The sequence below is a fragment of the Hypanus sabinus genome, chromosome 26, assembly GCF_030144855.1.
Source record: "Hypanus sabinus isolate sHypSab1 chromosome 26, sHypSab1.hap1, whole genome shotgun sequence".
NCBI lineage: Eukaryota > Metazoa > Chordata > Chondrichthyes > Myliobatiformes > Dasyatidae > Hypanus > Hypanus sabinus.
The window spans coordinates 21,933,206-21,955,524 of record NC_082731.1 but is presented as its reverse complement, the minus strand read 5'-3'; the positions used below and the strand labels follow the sequence as shown (position 1 = coordinate 21,955,524).

The following is a 22,319-nucleotide window of genomic DNA, read 5'->3' as shown; positions in this document are numbered from 1 at the left end:
TTCACATCCTGCTTTTATTTCGACAACAAAGGGAAATTTGCAAAGCATTGACACTCAAAAATTGTCTGTCTAGTTACCGTATCCGATACCTACGTGGGTGACAATGGTTTTCCATACATATCTATACCTCGTTCTTTGAATGACTTCCATTTCCTCGATGTGTAGCTAGCTGGCTAGCCTTTTGCAGTACGTAAGCCGAGAACTTCCTCTAGATTTGCTCATCCTCCTGTCCGTTAATATGTTCTTCAATTCCTGGAAAGTTTCCTTCGCCATTGCTGATCTGCATTCTATATCTGTGTTGCGCCTGCTATCACTTCTTATTTGGCTGACACTTTATCAGAATTTGTTGACTTGTTTGAAGTTTGTATTTACGATCTTGATGTTTGTCTTTCTGGAGTTGATTGAGACTGTTGATTGCGATCACTTTTTGCTGCCAGTATATTGAGCAGTTCTTGAAGTTTGTTTTCGAGTCAGCTATCAGTAAGATGTCTTCGGCATATCTCTGTTAAGGATCCGGCCTGAACATTGGGTCGAAGGGCCTCAGCTGGTAGCTCTGGACCACGACTGTCTTTAATTTCTGCTTTCTTTCACTTGGCCATGATGGTTTTAGCCCAGCCCCCTTACTTTTTGGACTTTCTCCAATTACCTGCTTGCCTCCTCACTTGTACCCAACTGGTTATATTTTCGCTCATTGCTCTGTCCATTGAAACCCTGCCTTTACTCGCATTCTCTGCCAGTTCGCCCCAGCTCTGACCTGCGTCGTTCTAGCCTGTCATTACCACTGCTGCAATCCGATTTTGCCTGATTCTGTGTTTTTGGATTTTGCCTGTTCTGGGACCTGATTTTTGCCTGTGCGCCTTGGATCTTCGGCCCTCGCAGGACTGCCTTTCCTGGGTAAGACCTCTGCCTGCCATTTCGGATTTATGCCTTTTTTTGAAAGACTGTTTCTTTTGTGCTCCCTAATAAATCCTGATAAAAGAGCATTCATTGGTCTGCACTTGAGTCCCACCTTAACCCGACAGAATCAGACAACCTGATGTTATTTATATTATGTCCTCCAATTGTGAGTGTTTTGATGCCTTTGATACTTCTCAAGATATTTTGACTATACAGGTTGAATAAGTCGGGTTAAAAGAGACAACCTGGCCTGACCCTTCTCATGATATTGACATAGTCACTCACTTCTCCTTCTATTCTGAGGGATGTTGACTGGAAACAATATAATTTTCTTAGAAACGTGTATTTTCCCATCTATGTCAAGATCTTAAAGCGTTTCCAGGAGATCTTCGTGTGTGATACTGTAAAAAACCTTTTATATACTCGATGAAACAGAGATAGATATATTTTTATACCTGGATGGCTAGTTCACAGATCATCAGTAGCAGGAAAATTGCATGTCTGTTTCCAGTGTTTTCCACAAAGTCGTATTGTTCTTTATTAATATCTGGAATGCAAGTTACATCGTACAATAAGCTCGATAAGCCACGTGGCAGCAATTATACAGATCCTTGAGAGCAAGACACTGTACAGAATTAGAAATCAGTAAAGAACAATGCGGCTTTGTGGAAAACACTGGAAACAAAAATGTAATTTTTGTGCTACGCAAAGTACAATAACAGAAATAAATTCATCCACTCTTGACGAATGCTACCTTCAACACAAGTTCAACAGCATTAAGACAATGTGTATCACTTTAGTCTTATACGACAACAACCTTTTTTTACAGATTTATATGGTACATTATAAGTGGCGGTTTGAATAGCTTTTATGTTACATGTGGTTTAAATCTCATACTGCTCATCAACTTGGCAAAACCAGAGCTAGTATAAGGTATGGCAGAAGTAATACAATGGTATGGGGAAGATTGCCAGCAGAGGGTACTGAAAACCTGGACTGAATTAACGTGACGGTGGATGCTACTGAATACAGAAGATCCGGAACAAAAGCCTCCGAGCCTCCGCTAGAATGCTTAACCGGCAGGGAGGCAGCGATCCTATGCAGAGTAGTAACACAAAACACCCTGCAGCACTCCTTTCACTGTCAAGTACAGAACTTGAGCAATGTTTTTTAAAACGAATAGGAACATCGTACTTCATCACGTTATAAAATGTGAATGTAGACTTAATCAAAAAGGTTCCCGGCTGCTTATATAACCATATAGCAATAACAACACGGAAACAGGCCATCTCGGCCCTTCTAGTGCGTGCGAACGCTTACTTCCACCTATTCTAACCGACCTGCAATCGGCCCATTACCCGCTATTCATTTCTTACCCATATACCTATCCAATTTTACTTTTAATTACAAAATCGAACCTGCTTCTACCACTTCTACTGGAATATCGTTCCACACAGCTACCACGCTCTGAGTAAAAAAAACTCCCCCTCCTATTACCACAAAACTTTAGCCCCCTAACTCTCAACATGTCCTCTTGTTTGAATCTCCCCTACTCACAATGGAAAAAGCCTATGAACGTCAACACCATCTATCCGCCTCATAGTTTTAAATACCTCTATCAAGTTCCCATGAACCTTCTACGCTCCAAAGAATAAAGAACCTTGTTCAAGCTTTCTCTATAGCTTAGGTGCTGAAACCAAGGTAACATTGTAGTAAATCTCCTCTGTACTCACTCCATTTTATTCACATCATTCCTATAATTCGATCACCAGAACTGTACAAATACTCCAAATTACTCCGATGTTAACAATACGTCCCAACTCCAATAGTCAATGCTCTGATTGATGAAGGTCAGCATACCAAAAGCTTTCTTCACCACCCTATCCGCATGAGATTCCATCTTTAGTGAACTATGCACCATTGTTCCTGGATCACTGTGTTCTACTGTATCCATCAATGCCCTACCACTTACCATGTTTGTCCTGTTTTGATTAGTCCTACTAAAATGTAGCACCTCACGCTTATCAGCATTAAATTCCATCGGCCATCTTTCAGTCCACTCTTCTAACTGGCCTAAGCGTCTCCGCCAGCTTTGAAAATCTGCTTGATTATCCACAACGCCACATATCTTAGTATTATCTGCATCCTTACTAATCCAATTTACAACCCCATCATCAAGATCACTATTCTATTTAACAAACATCATTGGACCCAGTACAGATCCCTTAGGTACGCCTATAGTTACCGACCTCCAAACTGACGAACAGTTATCCACCACTACTCCCTGACATCTCCCATCCAGCCGCTGTTCAATCCATTTTACTACTTAAATATTAAAATCTAAAGATTGAATCTTCCTAACTAACCTTCCGTGCGGAAACGAATAAAACGCCGTAATGAAGTCCATAGAGACAACATCCAGTGCTTACCCTCGTCAACTTTCCCCGTAGCCTCTTCAAAAAATGAATAAGATTTGTCAGACACGAACTTCCACGCACAAATCCTTGTTTACTGTTCCTAATCAGACACTGTCTATCCTGATAATTTTATATACCATCTCTAAGAATATTTCCATTGATTTACCCACCTCTGACGTCAAACCTACAGGCCTATAGTAGCTACGTTTGCTCTTAGAACACTTATTTAAACAAAAGAACAACATGAGCAATACGTTAATCATCCGATACCGTTTCTAATGTTTCTAATAACATTTTAAAATATTTTTGTCAGAGCCCCTGCTGTTACTACAATACCTTCCCTCAATTCCTATGGAATATCCTGCCAGGACACAGAGTTTTATCCAATTTTATACTCATTAAAAGCGCCAACATTCCTCCTCTTTAATCATCATAGTTTCCATTACTTCCTTACTTATTTCCCTCAACGTACGCAATTCAATATCCTTCTTCTTAGTGAATACCGAAGAACGCAAATTGTTCAAAATCTCCCCCATCTCTTTTGGCTCCACATATAGTTGTCCACTCCGATTATCTAATGGACCAAATTTTTCCCTCACTATCTTTTTGCTATTAATATAGCTGTAGAAACCCTTTGGATTTACATTCACCTTACTTTCCAAAACAACCTCCTACCTTGTTTTAGCTTTTCTACTTTCTTTCCTAAGATTCTTTTTATATTTGTTTTATTCCTCGAGCACCTCATTTACTCCATGCTGCCAAAATGTACTGTAGATCTTTCTCTTTTTTTCCGAACAATGTTTCCAATATCTCTTGAAAACCATGGCGTACTCAAACTTTCAACATTTCCTTTCATTCTAACAGGAACATAATGATCCTATATCCTCAACACTTCAACTTTAAATGACCTCTATTTCTCTGTTACATTCTTCCCATAAAGCAAATTGTTCCAGTCCAATTCTTCCGAATCATTGCGCATCTCCTCAGAGTTAGCCTTTCTCCAATCAAAAATCTCATCCCTGGGTCCAGTACAATTATTCTCCATAATTATACTGAAACTGATGGCTTTGTGATCACTGGTCCCAATGTGTTCCCCAACACATACCTCCGTCACCTGTCCAATCTCATTCTCTAACAGGGGATCCAACACTACCCGTTCTCTACTTGGTACCTCTAAGCATTGCTGCAAAAAAAAACTATCCTGCGCGCATTTTACAAACTCCAATCCATCCAGCCATTTTATATTTTAGCCTTCCCAGTATATGAGTGAAAAATGAATACCTCTCACAATCACAACCCTGCGCATAGTGCAAATATCTACTAACTCCTTACACATTTGCTCCTCCAATTCTCTCTAACCATTAGGTGGTCTATAATACACTCCTAACAGTGTTACTACACATTTCCCATTCATCAATTCCAACCAAATAGACTCCCTAGACGAGCTCTCTAATCTATCCTGCCAGTGCACCGCAGTAATATTTTCTCTGACAAGCAGTGAAACTCCTCCCCCTCTTGTCTCTTCGATTCTATCACACCTGAAGCAACGAAATCCAGGAATATTTAGTTTCCATGTTAGTCTGGAAACCATGTTTCACTAATTGCTACAACATCATATTTCCAGGTATAAATTCATGCTTATATAAATTAAGCAAATGTGGATGAATTCTGTTCGCTGACAATTAAATTATTGGTTTTTTCATTGTTCCTTGTGGATATGATGTGAAGAAAGGAGCATCCGAGTCAGAAGGAATGCAAACAAGTAAACGAAAATCAATCAACAGTCACTCTCTGCTACACACTCAAAATGCTAGAGGAGCTGAGCAGGCTAGACAGCATCCATGGAAACAAAGTACGTTCGAGGTTTCGGCTCGACAGGTCAACTGTATTTTTTGTTTCCATATATGCTGTTTTGCCTAAAAAGTTATTCCAGAATTTTGTAAGAGTGGCCTCGATTACTAACATCTGCAGATAACTCTTGTGTGTGTGTTTTTTCCCTCTTTCTTCTCGTTACATTTTTCCACCTTCCTGGTTGTAATATCAGTTTATCTGAACAAAGTATTGCTGACTGAATACGTTTTTAATGCGCTTTATGCCTTTGGGGACGACAAAAAAATGCAGAATGCGATGCATTTCTCCGGGTCCTGGAACGCGGCTTTGAAATTGCATGCTGAAGTTGACGGATAATTCATTTTAATTTCTGGTATTTTGTTTCAAAATGGTTTTATAAGAGAGTCTGCCTAAGAACAACCGTATTTCTCAAATGCGAAACGGAAAAGCACAGAAGAAAGGTACATTTCACCGAAAACTCTGGTTTTCTGGCGAGGAAGTGTAGAATTCATGAATTAAAACAGCAACATTTCTGCGTACGTAATGATTAGATGAGGAAGTATCATTGCATGCGTTCGGGGGGTTCTTCGTGAAAGGAAGGACAACGTCCGAATTTCAGTCTAGAATTGTATTCTCTGATTAAAAATAATCTACAATCTATTGGGTGGTCTATAACACAACTCATTAATGTGGTCATTCCTTTCATGTTTCTCAACTCCACTATATGGTCTCGGTAGGCAAACCCTCTAATCTGTACTGCCTGAGCAATGCTGTAACATTTTCCCTGACTAGCACTGCCACAGCCTCTCTCTCTTAATCCCTCTACTTCCAGCAGGTCGGAAACATCTGAACTCTGGAACAATAAGCTGCCAGTCCAGCCCCTCCTGTAGCCAAATTGCACTAATGGCTACAATGACATAATTCCATGTGTCAATCCACGCTCTGAGCTCGGCAGCATTCCCCACAGCACGCCTTGCTTTGAAATACACATACCTCAGAAGATTATTACACACAAAATATCTGGTTGTGGCTTTACATGAAACTTTAAAATCATTTATCTTCACCCCCGCTACAGTATCTCTGCATTATTTGTCCCATCCCCGTGCAAATCAAGTTTAAAACCCCAATGCACCCAACAGAACTAACAAACCATCCTGCAAGGAAATTAGTCCCCCTGCAATTCAGGTGTAACCCTTCCCTCCTGTACAGGTCCCACCTGCCCAGGAAGAGGTCCCAATGATCCTGTAATCTCAAACTTTACCCCATTCAACAGTGCCTCGGCCACGTGTTCATCCTACAAAGCACCCTATTCCTAACCTCTTTGCACGTGGCACAGCTAGAAATCCTGAAATTACCACCCTGGAGGTAGTGCTATTTATCTTCCAACTAAGTACTCTATGCTCAATCTTCAGGAAGTCCTCACTCATTCTTCCTACGTGATTGGTACCAATGTGTACCGGGAGATCTGTTTGCATACCATCCGATATTAGAACGCTGTGCATGCGATCAGAAACTTCCCTGACCCTACACACGGGAAGCAACAAACCATCCAGGAGTCTCTGTCGTGAACACAGAACCTTCTCTCTGTACTGTTAACTTTCAGTCCCCTACCATTACCGGTTTCCTGTTATACACTGATCCCTTTTTCACTGCAGAACTAGACCCAGTGCCAGAAATACGGCTACCGCAGCTTGTCCCATGTATGTCATTCACACAACTGTATCCAACACGGTATTCTTGTTGTTGAGGTAAATGGCCACAGGGGAGAACTGCTATGCCTGCCCTTTCCCCTTGTCTCGCCTGATGGTAAACCATTTACCTGTGTGCTGCTCCTCGTTGGCGTCGCAGCCTCCATGTAGTTACTATATATAAACTCTTCATGGTCCCGCATGAGCTGGAGGTCAACCAGTTCCTGCTCCTGATCCCTAAGGCGGTTTGTTAGGAGCTGCAGCTGGATGCACTTCTTTCAGGTGTCATTGCCAGGGACACCGGAGGTCTCCCTGACTTCCTATATTCTGTAAAAGGAGCATTGCAACATCCTATCTGGCATTCTCTCTACTCTAAACAGACAAAACAACATTTACCGAAACCTATCCTTTGAGACAAAACTCTAACTCTGACTCAGTCCACTCCGACGATGACCGCTACGAGGATGGCCACTCTAAATGGCGGGCTTTTTAAAAAAGAAAAATACCTTTAGCGTGCGAAGTCAGGCGTCTGCGCAGTCTAGCCTCTTTTTCCCGATCAGTTGAAAAACAGTTTCTCACTGAGATGCCTTTACTTCTTCACTGTCCGCCCCTTGCGTCGATTTTAAAAATCGAATTTTAAAAATGTCGTAACCTACGGGTGAGGTGCCGGAGGATTTGAGGTTAGCTCATGTTGTTCCTTTGTTTTAAGAAGGCTCTAAAAGTAATCCTGGAAATTATAAGCCGATAAATTTCACTTCGGTTGTATGTAAATTATTGGAAGGAGTACTAAGATATAGGATCTGCAGATATTTATATAGACAGGGGCTTATTAGAGAGAGTGAACACGGCTTTGTGTGTGGCAGGTCATGATTAACAAATCCATTAGAGTTTTTGGAGGAGGTTATATTGGATATGGATGAAGGGAAGGCAATGGATGTTGTCTACATGGACTTCAGTAAGGCCTTTGGCAGTACCGCACATGGGAGTTTAGTCAGGAATGTTCAAACACTGGCTATACATGGTGAGGTGGTAAATTGTATTCGATGTAGACTCAGTGGGAGAAGTCAGAGAGTGGTAGTGGAGGTTTGTTTTTCTGAGTGCAGGCCCGTGAATAGTGGTGTGCCTCAGGGATCAGTGTTGTGTGCATTGTTTATTGTCATCTATATCAATGATCTGGATGAAAAAGTTGTAGATTGGATCAGCAAATTTGCTGATGATATATAGATTACAGTTGTAATGAACAGTAAGGAAGGTTTTCAAAGTTTACAGAGGGATTTGGACCAGCTGGGAAAATGAGCTGAAAAATGGCAGATTGAGTTTAATTCAGACAAGTGTGAGGTATTGCACTTTGTACGGGGAAAGAAAACAGAGTAGAACATTCAAGCTAAATGGTACGTTACTGAGGAGTGCAGCAGAACAGAGCGATATGGGAATTTAGATACAAAATTGCATAAAAAGTGGCGTCACATATAGATATGTTACTAAAGAGTGATTTTGGTACATTGGCCTTTATAAATCAAAGCATTGAATATAAGAGTTGGAATGTTATGTTGAAGAAGTATAAGGCATTGTTGAGGACGAATTTGGAGTGTTGTGTACAGTCTTGGTCACCGAATTATAGAAAGGATTTTAATGAGTTTGAAAGAGTGCAGAAAAAGTTTAAAAGAATGTAGCCGAAACCTGATAAACTGACTTACGGAGAAGGTTTGAATAGCTTAGGACTTTATTGACGGGAGCGTCGAAAAATGAGGGGAGATTTGATGGAGGTGTATAAAATTATTATAGGTATAAATAGAGTGAATGTAAGCAGGCTTTATCCACTGAGGTTAGGGTGAAAAAAAAAAGCAGAGGACATGGGTTAAGGGTGAAGGTGGAAAAGCTTACAGGGAAACTTGATGAGGGGCTTCTTCACACAGAGAGTGCTGGGAGTCTAGAATCAACTGTCCAATGAAATGGTAAATGCGGGCTCACTTTTAACATTTAAGAAACTTGGAAATGTGCAAGGATGAGAGGAGTATGCAGGATTACTGTTCAGGTGCAGGTCAGTAGGACTGGGCAGAAAATGGTTCGGCACAGCCAAGCACGGCCAAAAGGTCTTTTTCCTCTGCTGAAACGTTCTATGTTCTCTGGTTCTATAATTCAATTGATAGTAATAAAAATAATTATGTACTTCAAGTGACAACTGCTAGTGAATGAGTACCTGGCAAAATGCACACAACGAACACAAGAATACACCCCCAAGCCACTCTGGCAAAAAGTTATTGTGAAGCACGCCAGCAAACGGATACAAGAAATTTTTTCAAGGCACTGGATATTCCTTAGAATACCGTTAAATCAATAATCAGGAAACGGGAAGAATATGGCACAGCTGTACATTTTCCAACAACACGACGTACTGAAGAATCTAAGTTATGAAGGGGTTAAATTCCACAGGGGACTTCGAGATGTATAATGATCCTGGAGGACTTACTAGTTAACGCGGCTGAAATGGGATCTTCACCAATCGCACCTTCAAGGGCAAAGAGAAAACTACTGTTGAATGAAAAATAAAATCCTGTTTGAAATTTCGTCTAGTATTTGCCAAATGGCATGTTGGAAACTCGGAAGACAATTGGTAGAGCTGACCTCTTGCTGCAGCAGCCAAACGCCTCACATCAATGTTTCAATGAGATCGATCTCGAATTTATTGCGTCATATGCCCAGAACATTAAAACGCGATTCTGATATTAAGCTATTCATTCCCGAGAACATTCCATTGATGGACCTCCGGCGTTCACTTTTTCCAGCGCATTCCTACCTAGATAAAGGCGTAACCTTGCTCACAGTATCTTAAGTGCAGTTTTGCGAATACCTCATAAATTCTAAGCGTTCTACCTTCCGCAGTGTTCCTGCGGAATACGAACATAGCATTTCCCTGCCTTATATACAGATACAACCTTCAATATAATATTTATGAAGACACTTCCGAAGACTTCGTCTGCTCCCTAGTATTAAAGTACTCTGCACCCTTCCTCTACCTCCAGATATGCACGAAAGAAAACCCACATAAACTGTGTTTTTATATATATTCCACTGTCTATACTCCTAATTTGTTTTACTTTTTCGGCAGGTTCCTGCATCCAGAGCATGAACTGTCTTTCCATCAGTCTTTGTGTAGTCCTAAAATTCCGTTATCCGGCTCATTGCTATACAACGTGGTAAACAAATAATGCATCAGTCCCAACACCGACGCTTATGAATCACCGGTATTCCTATGCAGCCATGCAGAAAAACTCACTTGTAATCCACCTTTTTACTCCTGCCATTCAGCACGTCTAGCCATGTTTATATCCTCACTTGAATTTCCTGGATTCTTCTTTCTTTTGCTGCCTTATGTGCAGCTCCATGGCAAAGGCATTTTTTTTTCATTTTAGTTTTGTGGCAATATAAACTGACGTATATTGTAATAATTTAATTTCAGAAATAATTTATTTTCGGCACCTGTATGTCAATTTAGGCGATAGTGTACATAGTCCATAAATACTTTATACCATCTTTGTCATAAACCGCAAAGAAAGTAGGTTTAAGATGTAGGAATGCATAAGAAACTGAGAAATTATCTGATTAAAAAAAAAGCACATTGCTGACATATGCAACCTGCTGTCAAACAGGGTGATGTAAACACATGAAATCATGGAATTTCAGATGCATAAGCTGACGAAGAAAAGTGCGTCTATCCACAAAGTAGAAAGCTGACATTCGGACAGAAGGGTTCGGCGGAAATTCGGTTTTCTTAGCAGAATTACCAATTGACACAATGACAAGTGATGCTTTACCGCTATGCTGATTGAGTAGCATGAACGGGAAGTAGACGTCAACTTGGAATGAAATGGACATTTGGAGAAGTGTATGTGCTGTATTTCTCCTTAAATTAATTGCAAATGTTCGGTTTCTCATTGAGAGAATAGACGTCCTATTTTCAGACTGAACAGTTTTGGAACATACTAGCTACATCATTTTCTGGGGGATTCTACTTTGTCATTTCCGGTTCTTCCATCGTTGTCAGAGTTCCTTACACGCAGTTTGGTTTACACGATAGAAGTAATATACGTCAGGTCACGTCTCATCTTCCAGCAATGAATTGATTGGTTGTGCTGAGGAACAACGAAGTCGTTTGGAGCTGGACAGATTAAGGCAAAGAATGGATTTAAGAGGTACTGGAGAAGCAAAGACTTCAGTATTTAGTGGTCAATAATATAACAAGCGTAAAAAGAGACATCACAATCCCTCCGAATTTCAACTCAACACTTCCCTATCGAAATTATTATTTTGGTTGAAATTCAAAGTCAGTCGACAGCAGACATGTTATTTCATATTTTATATTTATTTCTAATTGCAGCAGTATTCCTGAACGGTAAGTTTTTGGCGCTTGAAACATAGATGTTTTTACTTGTGCAAAACAGCTTAATGTATCACTCAATACACGAAAACCAATATTGACAACAACAGGTAAACAATCAGGGGAGGGCGAAAGGTGTGCGGCAAAGATCTTCTCTAACCGACATTATAATGTTTCATGGGAGTTTAAACAGCGAGTATGGTTAACTTCATTGCTGGTTTTGACGGTGAAATATCATGTATTCTTTTTTTTTTCATTTGCAAAGTACTGGAGAACTGCACACGCTAATAAAGGAGGTTGGACCGATTTTTTTTAATGTTAAGTTTTACTTTTTTTTTTCTTACCTTTACTTTTAATAATTGAATTCAATTCCACATGTCCCGCTACGTAATATCCACACAAATCTCTGCGTTATGGATATTTATATCTGAAGTCTCCCCACCCGCAATTCAGGACAGTAGATGATATAGTAGGGGGCTCAGCAGCGAGGTATTTTTGGTGTGAAATATATTTCGGAATCGTTCATGTCGTGGTCGTGGCGATGCCGTTTTCCGACACTTGCTACGTTGACACTGATTGATTTGAGTGATGCTCTGTTGAACGGTAACTATACTACCACAAGCACTGGCAATTTTGCATTATTTTGGTATCGTCAGTATTTCGGTGGATCTCCGGTACCCTTATTGCTCCGGACGAAATATGACGATAAGGAAATTCTAGGGCAACGTTCACGTCGCAGTTGGATGCTTCCTACTGATTGTGTCTGAATTACCGCTAGCAGTCGCAGCCAAATATTTCTATGCCATGAAACCCTTAAAGGGATAGACCTAATCAGTGGTGGTATAAAAACTAGATGAACTTCCGAGAGTCAATTTGTTGTAAGTGCAACTTTCTGTGCCGCTGCGAATCTACGCTCATTTGGCAATTTTTCCTAGACCATTTCCTATACATTTTGGTTATTATTGTTAAGCTTTCAGTATAACAATCTATATGGTTTCAACTGGTTACTTTTGAATCTGCTGCCGTGCGCATTTTGCAAAGTAATTCCAAAACAGTTATTCACAGCAGCTAAAGAAAGGACACTCAAGCTTTTTTGTTTTACCTATTTTCTAAACGAGCTTTTCTCGACTGTAGTAGTTGGATGTATTTGTAATATTGAATCAGGGTCACTGGTCTGTTAATTGAGAAATAGGATACACTGTGTTCCAATATGTTTCTTGGTAATTTATTTACAAATAAATATTTGACCAAGCATTCATGCTCCCCAAGATTCAACCACTACATAGCCGAATGTTCAACAAACATACGAATATTTCTAAAAAGCATACTCAGATGTAAGAGCTCGCACTGTATAATTCACTAATTATCATATGCATTATTGTCTTATACCATAGTAAGACCAGTGGTAGACCATTCCACAGGCCGTATTACATTCCCAAGATATCTGAAACTGGACACGAGGCAGCTACCAAATAAAAAAAAAATGTATCTTCTAAATAACCGTTCTTCACATAAGTGCTTTTCAATCTCAGAATAATGCAGACCTCCACAGGGCCATCCACACCTCGAAAGTTACGGACGAGATAATGCAACCGTCAAAATATTTTGACTCTCATGAACTCAGGACTAAATTTTACATGAAAGACAAGAGTAAAATATCCAGTACTATAAACCGAATACTCGTCTTCCAGTATATTACAGTAGTCCACGATCATCCCTCTGACCCATAAGGCCGAAATCCGCAACTTGAAATGTAACACTCAATGAACGCGTCTCCGGCTTAATCTTTTACATAGACTCTCATGTATGTCCAATTCAGTTGTGTAATGTTCACTAACCCATCAGTAATCTAGGTGGTGCAATCTTAAGTAGTAACGGTTCAAGTGTCTACTTCCTTTCTGAGCATGTAATGCACGGCATCAGTTCGCGAGCCGCTCTGACCGTACCATGCTGAGAAAGATTATCATTCAACACATCTGTACTACATAACAGCCCTATTACCGATCAGCATAGACAAGATATTTATTCAATGCACTGGGGCGGCAGATGTACGGCACCACATAGCAATGACACCTGTCTATGCATACCGTTGATCGGGCGAGGAACTTCATGCACCTTTAGTTTCATTCAGCTTCTTTCTTTGTTTTTCAATCATTTTATTGATTTTTTTTCGTTAACAGACACATAACAGTCATAATAGTACAAAGGGAGTGAGATTACATTGTTGGCAGTTAACACATGAGTAAAAACTATAGGTAACAGACAGCATATAGTAGACCTTCCAAACCCTGGATATAATCAGCATAGCAATAAAAAATAAAGATGAAAAAAATACAAATGAAAAAAATGAAAAAATATAATAACCTAAACTAAACACAAGTAAAATTAAACGAAAAAAAAAGAAATCAACAAGAGCAAGCTGGTCTATTCTATTACATCGTTCAACCTCTAACACGTTCCCAGCCTCAATACACAATTTGATGCAGTCTCAGTTATCCCAAGATGCTATTCCTGCTCACATCTGCCTTCTACCGCGCAATTGGTCGCAGGACTCAACATACGACCAACATCAACATTCTGTCAAAAGGGAAATACGTTTTATGAGTCTGAAAATTCCAAGTATTTAAACTGTTTACAGGGAAATTCAAACACTCAAAACAGTCGCTCCACCAGGGCTCATGTCCCTTAAGACTGCTACATTTCGGATGATGTTTCCTGAGATAGACTATCCCCAGTGATCTCCCAAAATATTGAATGAAAAAGCACGGAGGACAGATAATTTTCAACCTACCGTGTTTTTTTTTTTTTGTTTTTGAATCGTCAAAGAGATCGAAATGGTGGAAGGTTTTTTGATATCGGAAGGAGTCTTCATAGATATCTGAGCCATCAGGTTAATTGCCATTCACAGGAGTGTATAACAGAATTACCCACCACACATCAGCATTCAGAACTTGAAATTCTGTGATGTAGGGTGATAAAAACTCACCAGCTCCTGATCAGTAGCTGGACATACAAAAAACACAAAAACTATGAAAATGCGAGAATTGCTTCCCAAATGTTCAGTTCACTTTGAAATATCGGTATGTTTGCCTTCAACAAAGGAAGAATAGATTATGAGCCTTCCATATGCCGATTTATATACTCAAGATATTTGAAAATGAACAGCAGATGGGAAAACCGTAGCAGCTTCTAAATTAACTTGTCTCAACGGCGGCAGTTTTCGAAAATCAGATTGATGCACTTCCCCACAGGTTAGCACTGCATTATCATTTTCTGTGGGAGGGCCACACGTTGTCCCGTATATGCTATTGTGTGGAAATGCCCCCTGTTTAAGCTTTTGTTTCAGCCAAAAAATCTTACTGTTTACACCATTTTTTGCTACTCGCTATCTTTTCCTTTGTTCCAATCGATCTGCAAAGGCGTTACATTGGGCCACAATAAGCTAATCTTGCAGGACATTGAGTCCGATCTCAGCAGTGGCAAGTATCTGAGTACACTGGTAACGGAGGAATATGGATATTAAATCGCAGTTCAATATACTGAGCAATAAGACGATGAATTCGTTTGAAGGCGCAGCATATTTTTTGCTAAAAGCTGCCCAACTGCAGCGCATGCTTATGGAGCACAATTATTTTGAGTGCCACGACATGCGATTTGTATTGGTAAAGGGTTCTTCGGAGAAATGAACAGACGTTTTAAACACAATAGGGCAGATGTATAACAAACACCAGCTGAGCGACCTGCAACCCAAGTGTGACCGGACACAACGTAATAAGAAATGTTGTAAAATGAACACCACAGCACAACATGTTTCAGAACAGGAATATATAAAAAAAATGTTTTGTTACATGGAGGATGAGTGATGAGTACCTGGAGAATTGACTGAACACAGCTAAAAAGAGGTGTCCCCAGTTTAATGAAAGTAAGATTTATGCTTCTATAATGTTAATGAATATCACGACTAGCCAATATTGAAATAATATAAACACTTCAAATCCATTGCTAATTGTACGACGATAACATGGGCGGATATTGCGTGGAAGGTGGAATATATGGTCTGTCCGTATATGAAGGCCTGTCCTGCGATATGTGGTCATTGACCTTGGGGAATTCCACGAAGAACTGTACAGAGTGAAGATAGATGACTCCTTGAACAAGAAACTCAACAATATAACCAGAAAATTGATCCAAGGTTTCTAATTAAATCGAGACAGCACTTTGTTCCTTCGAATAGTGTACTTCGTAGAAATAAATGCGGGGGAAAGTTGTGCGACGCAACGACAGATAACATTTTACTCCAACTCTGTTTACATGGACATGCAAGAAGAAAGCGCAGTCCTGGATAGACGGTGCATGCAGGGTTATCGATTATGTCACAGTGGAGTCATTGGTCCCACACCAGCGAATAAATGAAAGGTTATTACTCTGTAACAATGTGTCTCCTGAGCGAGTGTGCAGAAGTTTATTCACCTCATTCCAAAACTGATTGTATAACTGACAGACTCACTTTAATAATAACTTGTATTCACCCCCATAATTGCCCGTGTTGTTTACTTCTTTTGCCCGTCGGTAGTTACATATATTGTAATTATTTATTGCCTGATTATCTGCTACAGCAGTATCTACAACTTTTAAACTTAAGGGCTGACAGGGCATTCGGGACAGATTCCGTAGCTGGAGCGTTAGCGAAGTCAGACCAACGATTTATCAATTATCAATAGATTCTGGCAAGTATAGGATGACTGGAAAATGACAAATGTTACTCTGCTATTTAAGAAGGGGAGGAAACAGCAGAAAGGAAACGATAGACCAGCTAGCCTCGTTGGAAAGTTGTTGTAGTCGATAGTTAGTTATCCGATAACTGAGTACATGGAGGCACATGATAAGGTATGCCAATACTAGCATGGTTTTCTGACAGGGAAATCCTGCCTAAGTAAACTGCTGCATTCTTTTGTTAAAATTATAAACAGGGTAGAAAAACTGAGATGCAGTGCCTGCGGCGTTTTTTGGATTTTCAGAAGGTCTCTTCCAAGGTGCTCATAGGAGGCTGCTTGGTAAGGTTATGAGCCATGGAATTACAGGGACGTTTCTGGCATGGATGGAGCATTTGTTGATCTGCAGAAATTAGGTAATGGGATAAAAGGGATCTTTTCTGGCTGGCTGCGATTACCACAGTAGTTCCCCAGGGGTCGCTGCTGGGCCACTGCTTTTCTGCGATATATCATTGATTTCAACTATGGGGTTAATGGATTTCTGGCGAAGTTTGCCGATGATCCGAAGACACGTGGAGAAGCCGGTAACAATGTCTGCAGTGAGAGTGAAATAATGTAGGGGCAATGGCAAAGAAGTGAAAAATGTTATACAATGTTGGAAAGTGCATGGTCATGCACTTCGGTTGTAGAAAATTACGGGCAGTCTATTATTCTGATGGAGGTAGAATTCAAAACGCAGTGATACCACAGGACTTGATAATTCTTGTGCAGTATACCCTAAAGGTTATCCTTTAGGTTGAGTCGGTGGTGAAGAAGGCAAAAGCAATTTTGACATTCATTTCTTGAGGTATAGATTATAAGAGCAGGGATGTGATGTTGAGGTTCTTTAAGGCACTCACTTGGAATAACGTCTGCAGATTTAGGCTCCTTCTTATGTTTGAAAGCATATACTGACCTTGGAGATGGTTCAGAGAAGATTCACGAGAATAATTCTAGGAGTTAAAGGGTTACCGTAAGTGGAAGGTCTAGCAGCTCTCGGGGATCTATTTCCTTGAATTCAGGAGAATTTTAGGGGATCCTTTAGAAAAATTCCGAATGTTGAAAGCACCAAACAGATTAGATATGGCAAAGTTATTTCTCATTGTTGGGAAGTCTTGGACAATAGGGCACGACTTGGAAAACAGGGCAGGATCGAAGCACGTCCAGTTAGAACGGAGATGAGCGGAAAACACTTTAGTCAGAGACTGACAAATCTGTGGCTTGTTTGTTTGTTTTCTTTTTTTCTTTTTTTTTTTGCCACGGGCAGCTATTTAAGATAAGTCATTGGGTGCATTTGAGACAGAGAGAAAGAGTTTCCTGATTAGCCAGAATATTTCAAGACTATGCAGAGAATGCTCGAGAGTTGGGATGACTTGGAAGAATTTGATCAGCCAGGACTGAGAGCCCATGCAGACAATATAGGCCGAATGAACTCCTCCTGCTCCTATATATTTCGGTCTTATGCTCTTATGTTATTTAGTGTTCGACACAATTTTGTTTGCGAATCTGGTATGCCAATTGAGGCAAGCATGGGACAACGTTGCAGAGGGTCGAAGTGATGGGCCTGGACATATCTAGTCCAGTAAATGAAGTTTTCCATCCTTGTCTCAAAACAACGGGGGATAGCCTTAAGTTGAGAAAATGCATGCTCAAAGGAGAAATGATTGATAAGTGTTTCTATAATATAAAAGAAGAGGCTTATTTTTCTAACTTGCAGACAAAAAGGGTGATAAAAACCCGTTGACTTATTGTATTTCCGGTGCACAAATTGGCGAAGGGAGTGGGTGTATCGACAACACAGGAAAATAATGTTGGGTGAGATGAGGTTCGGCGCAAATTCGGATTTCTTTACGAAATGCCTACTGAGTCGATGGCAATTGAGGCTTGATAATTATCGTGCTTGCATATGTGCTTTACTTCTACTTAAACAGCTAGTAATTTTTCTGTACCTCAATTAGTGAAAGTCCCTTCTGTTTTTCGACTGTAATCGAAGGGAGCATACCAAATGCTTGTTTTTATTTAATGTGACTCTACGATGACACTTCCGATTCTTCCATTCTTGTATGCAGTTCGAACTACTGTACGGAAGAAGTAAAATACGTCAGGTTTCATCTTATATGCCACGATTGAATTGATTGGTTGTGCGGAGGAAGAAAGAAGAAATGAGGAACTGGACGGCTTAAGGAACCGAGCTGATTGTGGTTGTTCGAGAGGAAAAGAGATTTGCGCTTAGTGTATGTCACAAATAATATAACGAGCCGGGAAGAAAGACGTTAGACAACTTATTTGCCAATAAGATTGGTTCGGTTGAAATGCACAGTCAGTGGATGGCAGATATGCTGTTTCGATTTGTATGTTTGTTTCTTACTGCAGGAGTATTCTTGTTCGGTAAGTGTTTTAGCGTTCGATCGTTGCAGCTCTCGTCTATGCAGCTTGAGGTATCAGTCAATAAACGCAATGCGATTTTGCCAATAACAATGAAACAGTCAAAGGAGCCGAAAAGGTGTGCGGCTCCAGTTCTTCTGTAACTTACATTAAAATGTTTGAGGGAAGGTTAGAAAGCGATTAAGGCTGAGCAGATTGCTGCTTCTCACTTTGAAACATCATGTCTTTTTCCACTGTAGTGTAATGGATAACCACACACGTGAATAGCAGATGTTGGATAGATATTTGTTTTCACATCTTTTATTTTCCTTTTGTGATAATTGAATCCCAGTTGACCCTATCTCCTTTCCTGGTATCCGCACAATTCTCTGCGAGATGGATATTTCTAACTGTATTCTACTCATCCGCGACTCAGGTCAGTTGAAGAGATCATAGGGCGGTCCGAAGTGTGTGTTTTGCAGGATATGATCGTGTGTTTGAAATACGATTTGGTCTCTTTCAGGATCTGATCGAGGCGATGCCGTTTTACAGACACCTACTATGACCACAGTCATTGAAGGGAATGATACGTTGTTGAACTGTAACTATACTACTACAATCGCAAGCAATTTTGCATTAATTTGGTACCGTCAGTATCCCGGCGGATCTCCAGAGTTCCTTTTGATACGGAGGAAATACGATGGTAACCAAAATGAAATTCCAGATCAACGTTTCACAGCGGAGCTGGATGTTTCGAAAAGCACTGTCCCACTGACTGTGTCTAAGGCACAACTGGAAGACGCGGCCATATATTTCTGCGCTCTGAGCCACACAAAGGCATAGACCTTATCTGTGATTGTACAAAAACTACCTGTTCTCCCTAGAGCCATCTGGTTGTAAGTGCAACTTTGCGTGCAGAAGCAAATCTCAGATGATTCCTCTAATGATGACAATACTACTATATATTTTGCTTATATTATTCATCTTTAAATACAGCGACGCAGTCAGATTCAACAGGATGCTTCTGAATCTGCCCTCGGGTGCAATGTGTACGATAATTCAACATTCCAATCGCATCTATCTTACTGTAGCAACGAATAGCTCTTTTAACAAACATTTTAAACAACTGATGTTGAGTGGACTTTCTTTAGCTCTTTGAATAACTGCAGTACTATTATCGTACACAATGCACCCGAGGGTAGATTCAAAAGCATCCTGTTGAATCTGACTGCGTCGCTGTATTTAAAGATGAATAATATTGACAAAATATAAAAGGGATTGCATTGTGTTCTAATAGGTTTGTTAATCTTTTATTTATAAACAATAAACATTTTAACAAGTTACCCTCACTAAAAAGTCGAATAGTGTATTTAACAACTATAAACATTCGACAAGCATAATTAAATTGCGATTAGAGTTTAACTTCCCAGTCATTACTACTTCAATGCCTTAAACAAAAGAAGAATGCAGCCACTTCCAGATGCTAATTTCTCTGATCAACACATTTGAAACTGAACAACAGGCAGCTATTCAATGGGTAAAGCAACGGCAACTTCACAATTAACCAATCACAAGGACAGTGCTTTTGAGTTTCAGAATAATGCACACCTTCACAGGGACACGAAATCCTTGGAAGATGCAAAAGAGATGATTAAACTCGCTGACTATTATGACTCTCGGGAAATCCCAAGTTCGACATGAACAACAAAAGTACAAAATCAGAGTCAGAATGCGTTTTATTATCGCCAGGTTCTGACGTGAAATGTGTCAACATTACAGCGGCTGGTGAATTTAATAATAATAATAATAATAATAATAATAATAATAATAATAATAATAATAATAATAATAATAATAATAATAATAATAATAATAATAATAATAATAATAATAATAATAATGATAATAATAATAATCTGTAGTCATAGGAGTAGTCGTAGAAAATCAGTTACAGTATACGCATATTTAATAGATTAAATTTGTGCAAAAACAATAAATAATATTTATTTTAGAAATTGACATAGTGTCCAAGTGTTCAATGCCCATTTAGGAATCGGATAGCAGAGGGGAAGAAGCTGTTTCAGAAGCGCTGATGGTGTGCCTCCATGGTGCCATACCTCCTACCTCATGGTATCATTGAGAAAGTGGCATGCACTGTGTGCAGGAGCTCCATATCAATGGACGCTGCTGCTTGTATACAAAACCTGGTACTGTAAACCCAGAAGTAGCCTTCCAGTACTTTATAGTAATCCACCAGCCTCACTGTGCCCTGAAAGACCAACAGCTGTAAACTAGAGTGTAGCAACCAATAAGCTGATCTCCCTTTTAATGTTATACACTGACGTTAATGCATGTTCAACCACTGTACTTTCTGAGAGGTTAATCCAATACAGCAGTTCCAGGAACAGACCGCCCGTAGTATGCTGAGAAAAGTTATCATTCAAAACGTCATTCCTTTGTATTGACCTGTTACCGACCAGCATGGGCAACGTCTTTATTAAGAGACTGTAGTGGCAAATATCCTGCACCACGTATCAAGCGCACAACACTGTGCGAAAAATTGCATAGTCTAGGAACTACATGAGCAATAAGACTCATTCAGCTATCAACAAGTGCGAAGTCTCAGAACATCACTTGGAATAGTCACACTCAATCCAGTATAATGATCCTGCTCACACTTGCCATCCATCTTGCACATGGTCTCTGTTTTCTCCATAGCATCCACACTGTCAGGTGGGAATTTAATTTATTAGTCAGGAAATTGCATTAATTTAAATGGTTTATAGGAAAAAAATACCACCTCTGAAAAAGCTCAAGGCCCGCAAATCTGCTTCATTAAGTTTGAGATTTTCATCAATAGGTTGTTTCCTCCTCAGCTCCCGCACGGCAGGCTGAGAAAACGCGAAAAGACAGATAACTTTCTACTTACATTTTTTTTTCAAGGATATCGATATGTTTTGGCACATTTTGGGATGTCGTAATGAATCCTCATAAAAATTCAACAATCCGACCTATTACTCCACAGTGTAATTGTTAACGTAATCCACAAAAATACATAAGAGTATCATCTACCACACATCGTCATTCATAGAAACGTTGAAACATCGAAAACCTACAACACAATGCAGACCCTTCGGCCCATAATGTTGTGGCGAAAATTTCCCTTGCTTAGACGTTACCAGGGTTACACATAGCACTATATACGAGGCTCAATGTACCTATCGAAAAGTCGGTTAAAAGACCCTATCATATCCATCTCCACCACCGTTGCCGGCAGCCCATTCTACGCACTCACCACTCTGTGCATAGAAAACTTACCCCTGACATCAGCTCCGTACCTACTCCCTAGCACCTTAAACCTGTGCCTTCTTGTGGCAGCCTTTTCGGGCTTGGGCAAAAGCCTCTGGATATCCACAAGAGCAATGCCTCTCATCATCTTATAGACCTATATCAGATCACATCATATCCTCTGTCGCTCCAAGGAGAAACGGCCGAGCTCACTCAACCTGTTTTCCTAAGTCATTCGCCCCAATCTAGGCGACACAAATTTTAAATCTCCTCTGCACCATTTCTATGGTTTCCATTTCCTTCTTGTAGTGAGGGGACCAGTATTGAACACAGGATTCAAAGTGGGGTCTGACCAGGGTACTATATACCTGCAACATTACCTCTTGGCTCCTAAATTCAATACGATGATTGATGAAGACTAATAAACCGTATGCCATCTTAAGTATAGTGTCAACCTGCGCAGCCGCTTTGGGCGTCCAATGGACTTGGACTCCAAGATCCCACTAATCCTCCACACTGCCAAGAGTCTTACCATTACTATTACAACTATATTCTGCCATTATTGTTGACATACCAAATTGAACCACTGACACTTATCTAGGTTTATACCCATCTGTCTCCTATCAGACTAGTTTTGCATCCTGTTAATGTCCCGCTGTACGTAACCTCTGACTGACTTCCACACTATCCACATCACTCCCAAATT

The 22,319-nt window shown here is 40.1% G+C and overlaps 1 gene segment (V, D, J or C); it reads left to right on the top strand.

The window, feature by feature from the left end:
* The first annotated feature begins 18,721 nt into the window (after positions 1-18,721).
* LOC132381694 (T-cell receptor alpha chain V region CTL-F3-like) lies at positions 18,722-19,168 on the top strand. The segment is given in 2 exon segments: positions 18,722-18,761; positions 18,849-19,168. Coding segments are annotated over 2 exon segments (360 nt in total).
* Positions 19,169-22,319: the final 3,151 nt, after the last annotated feature.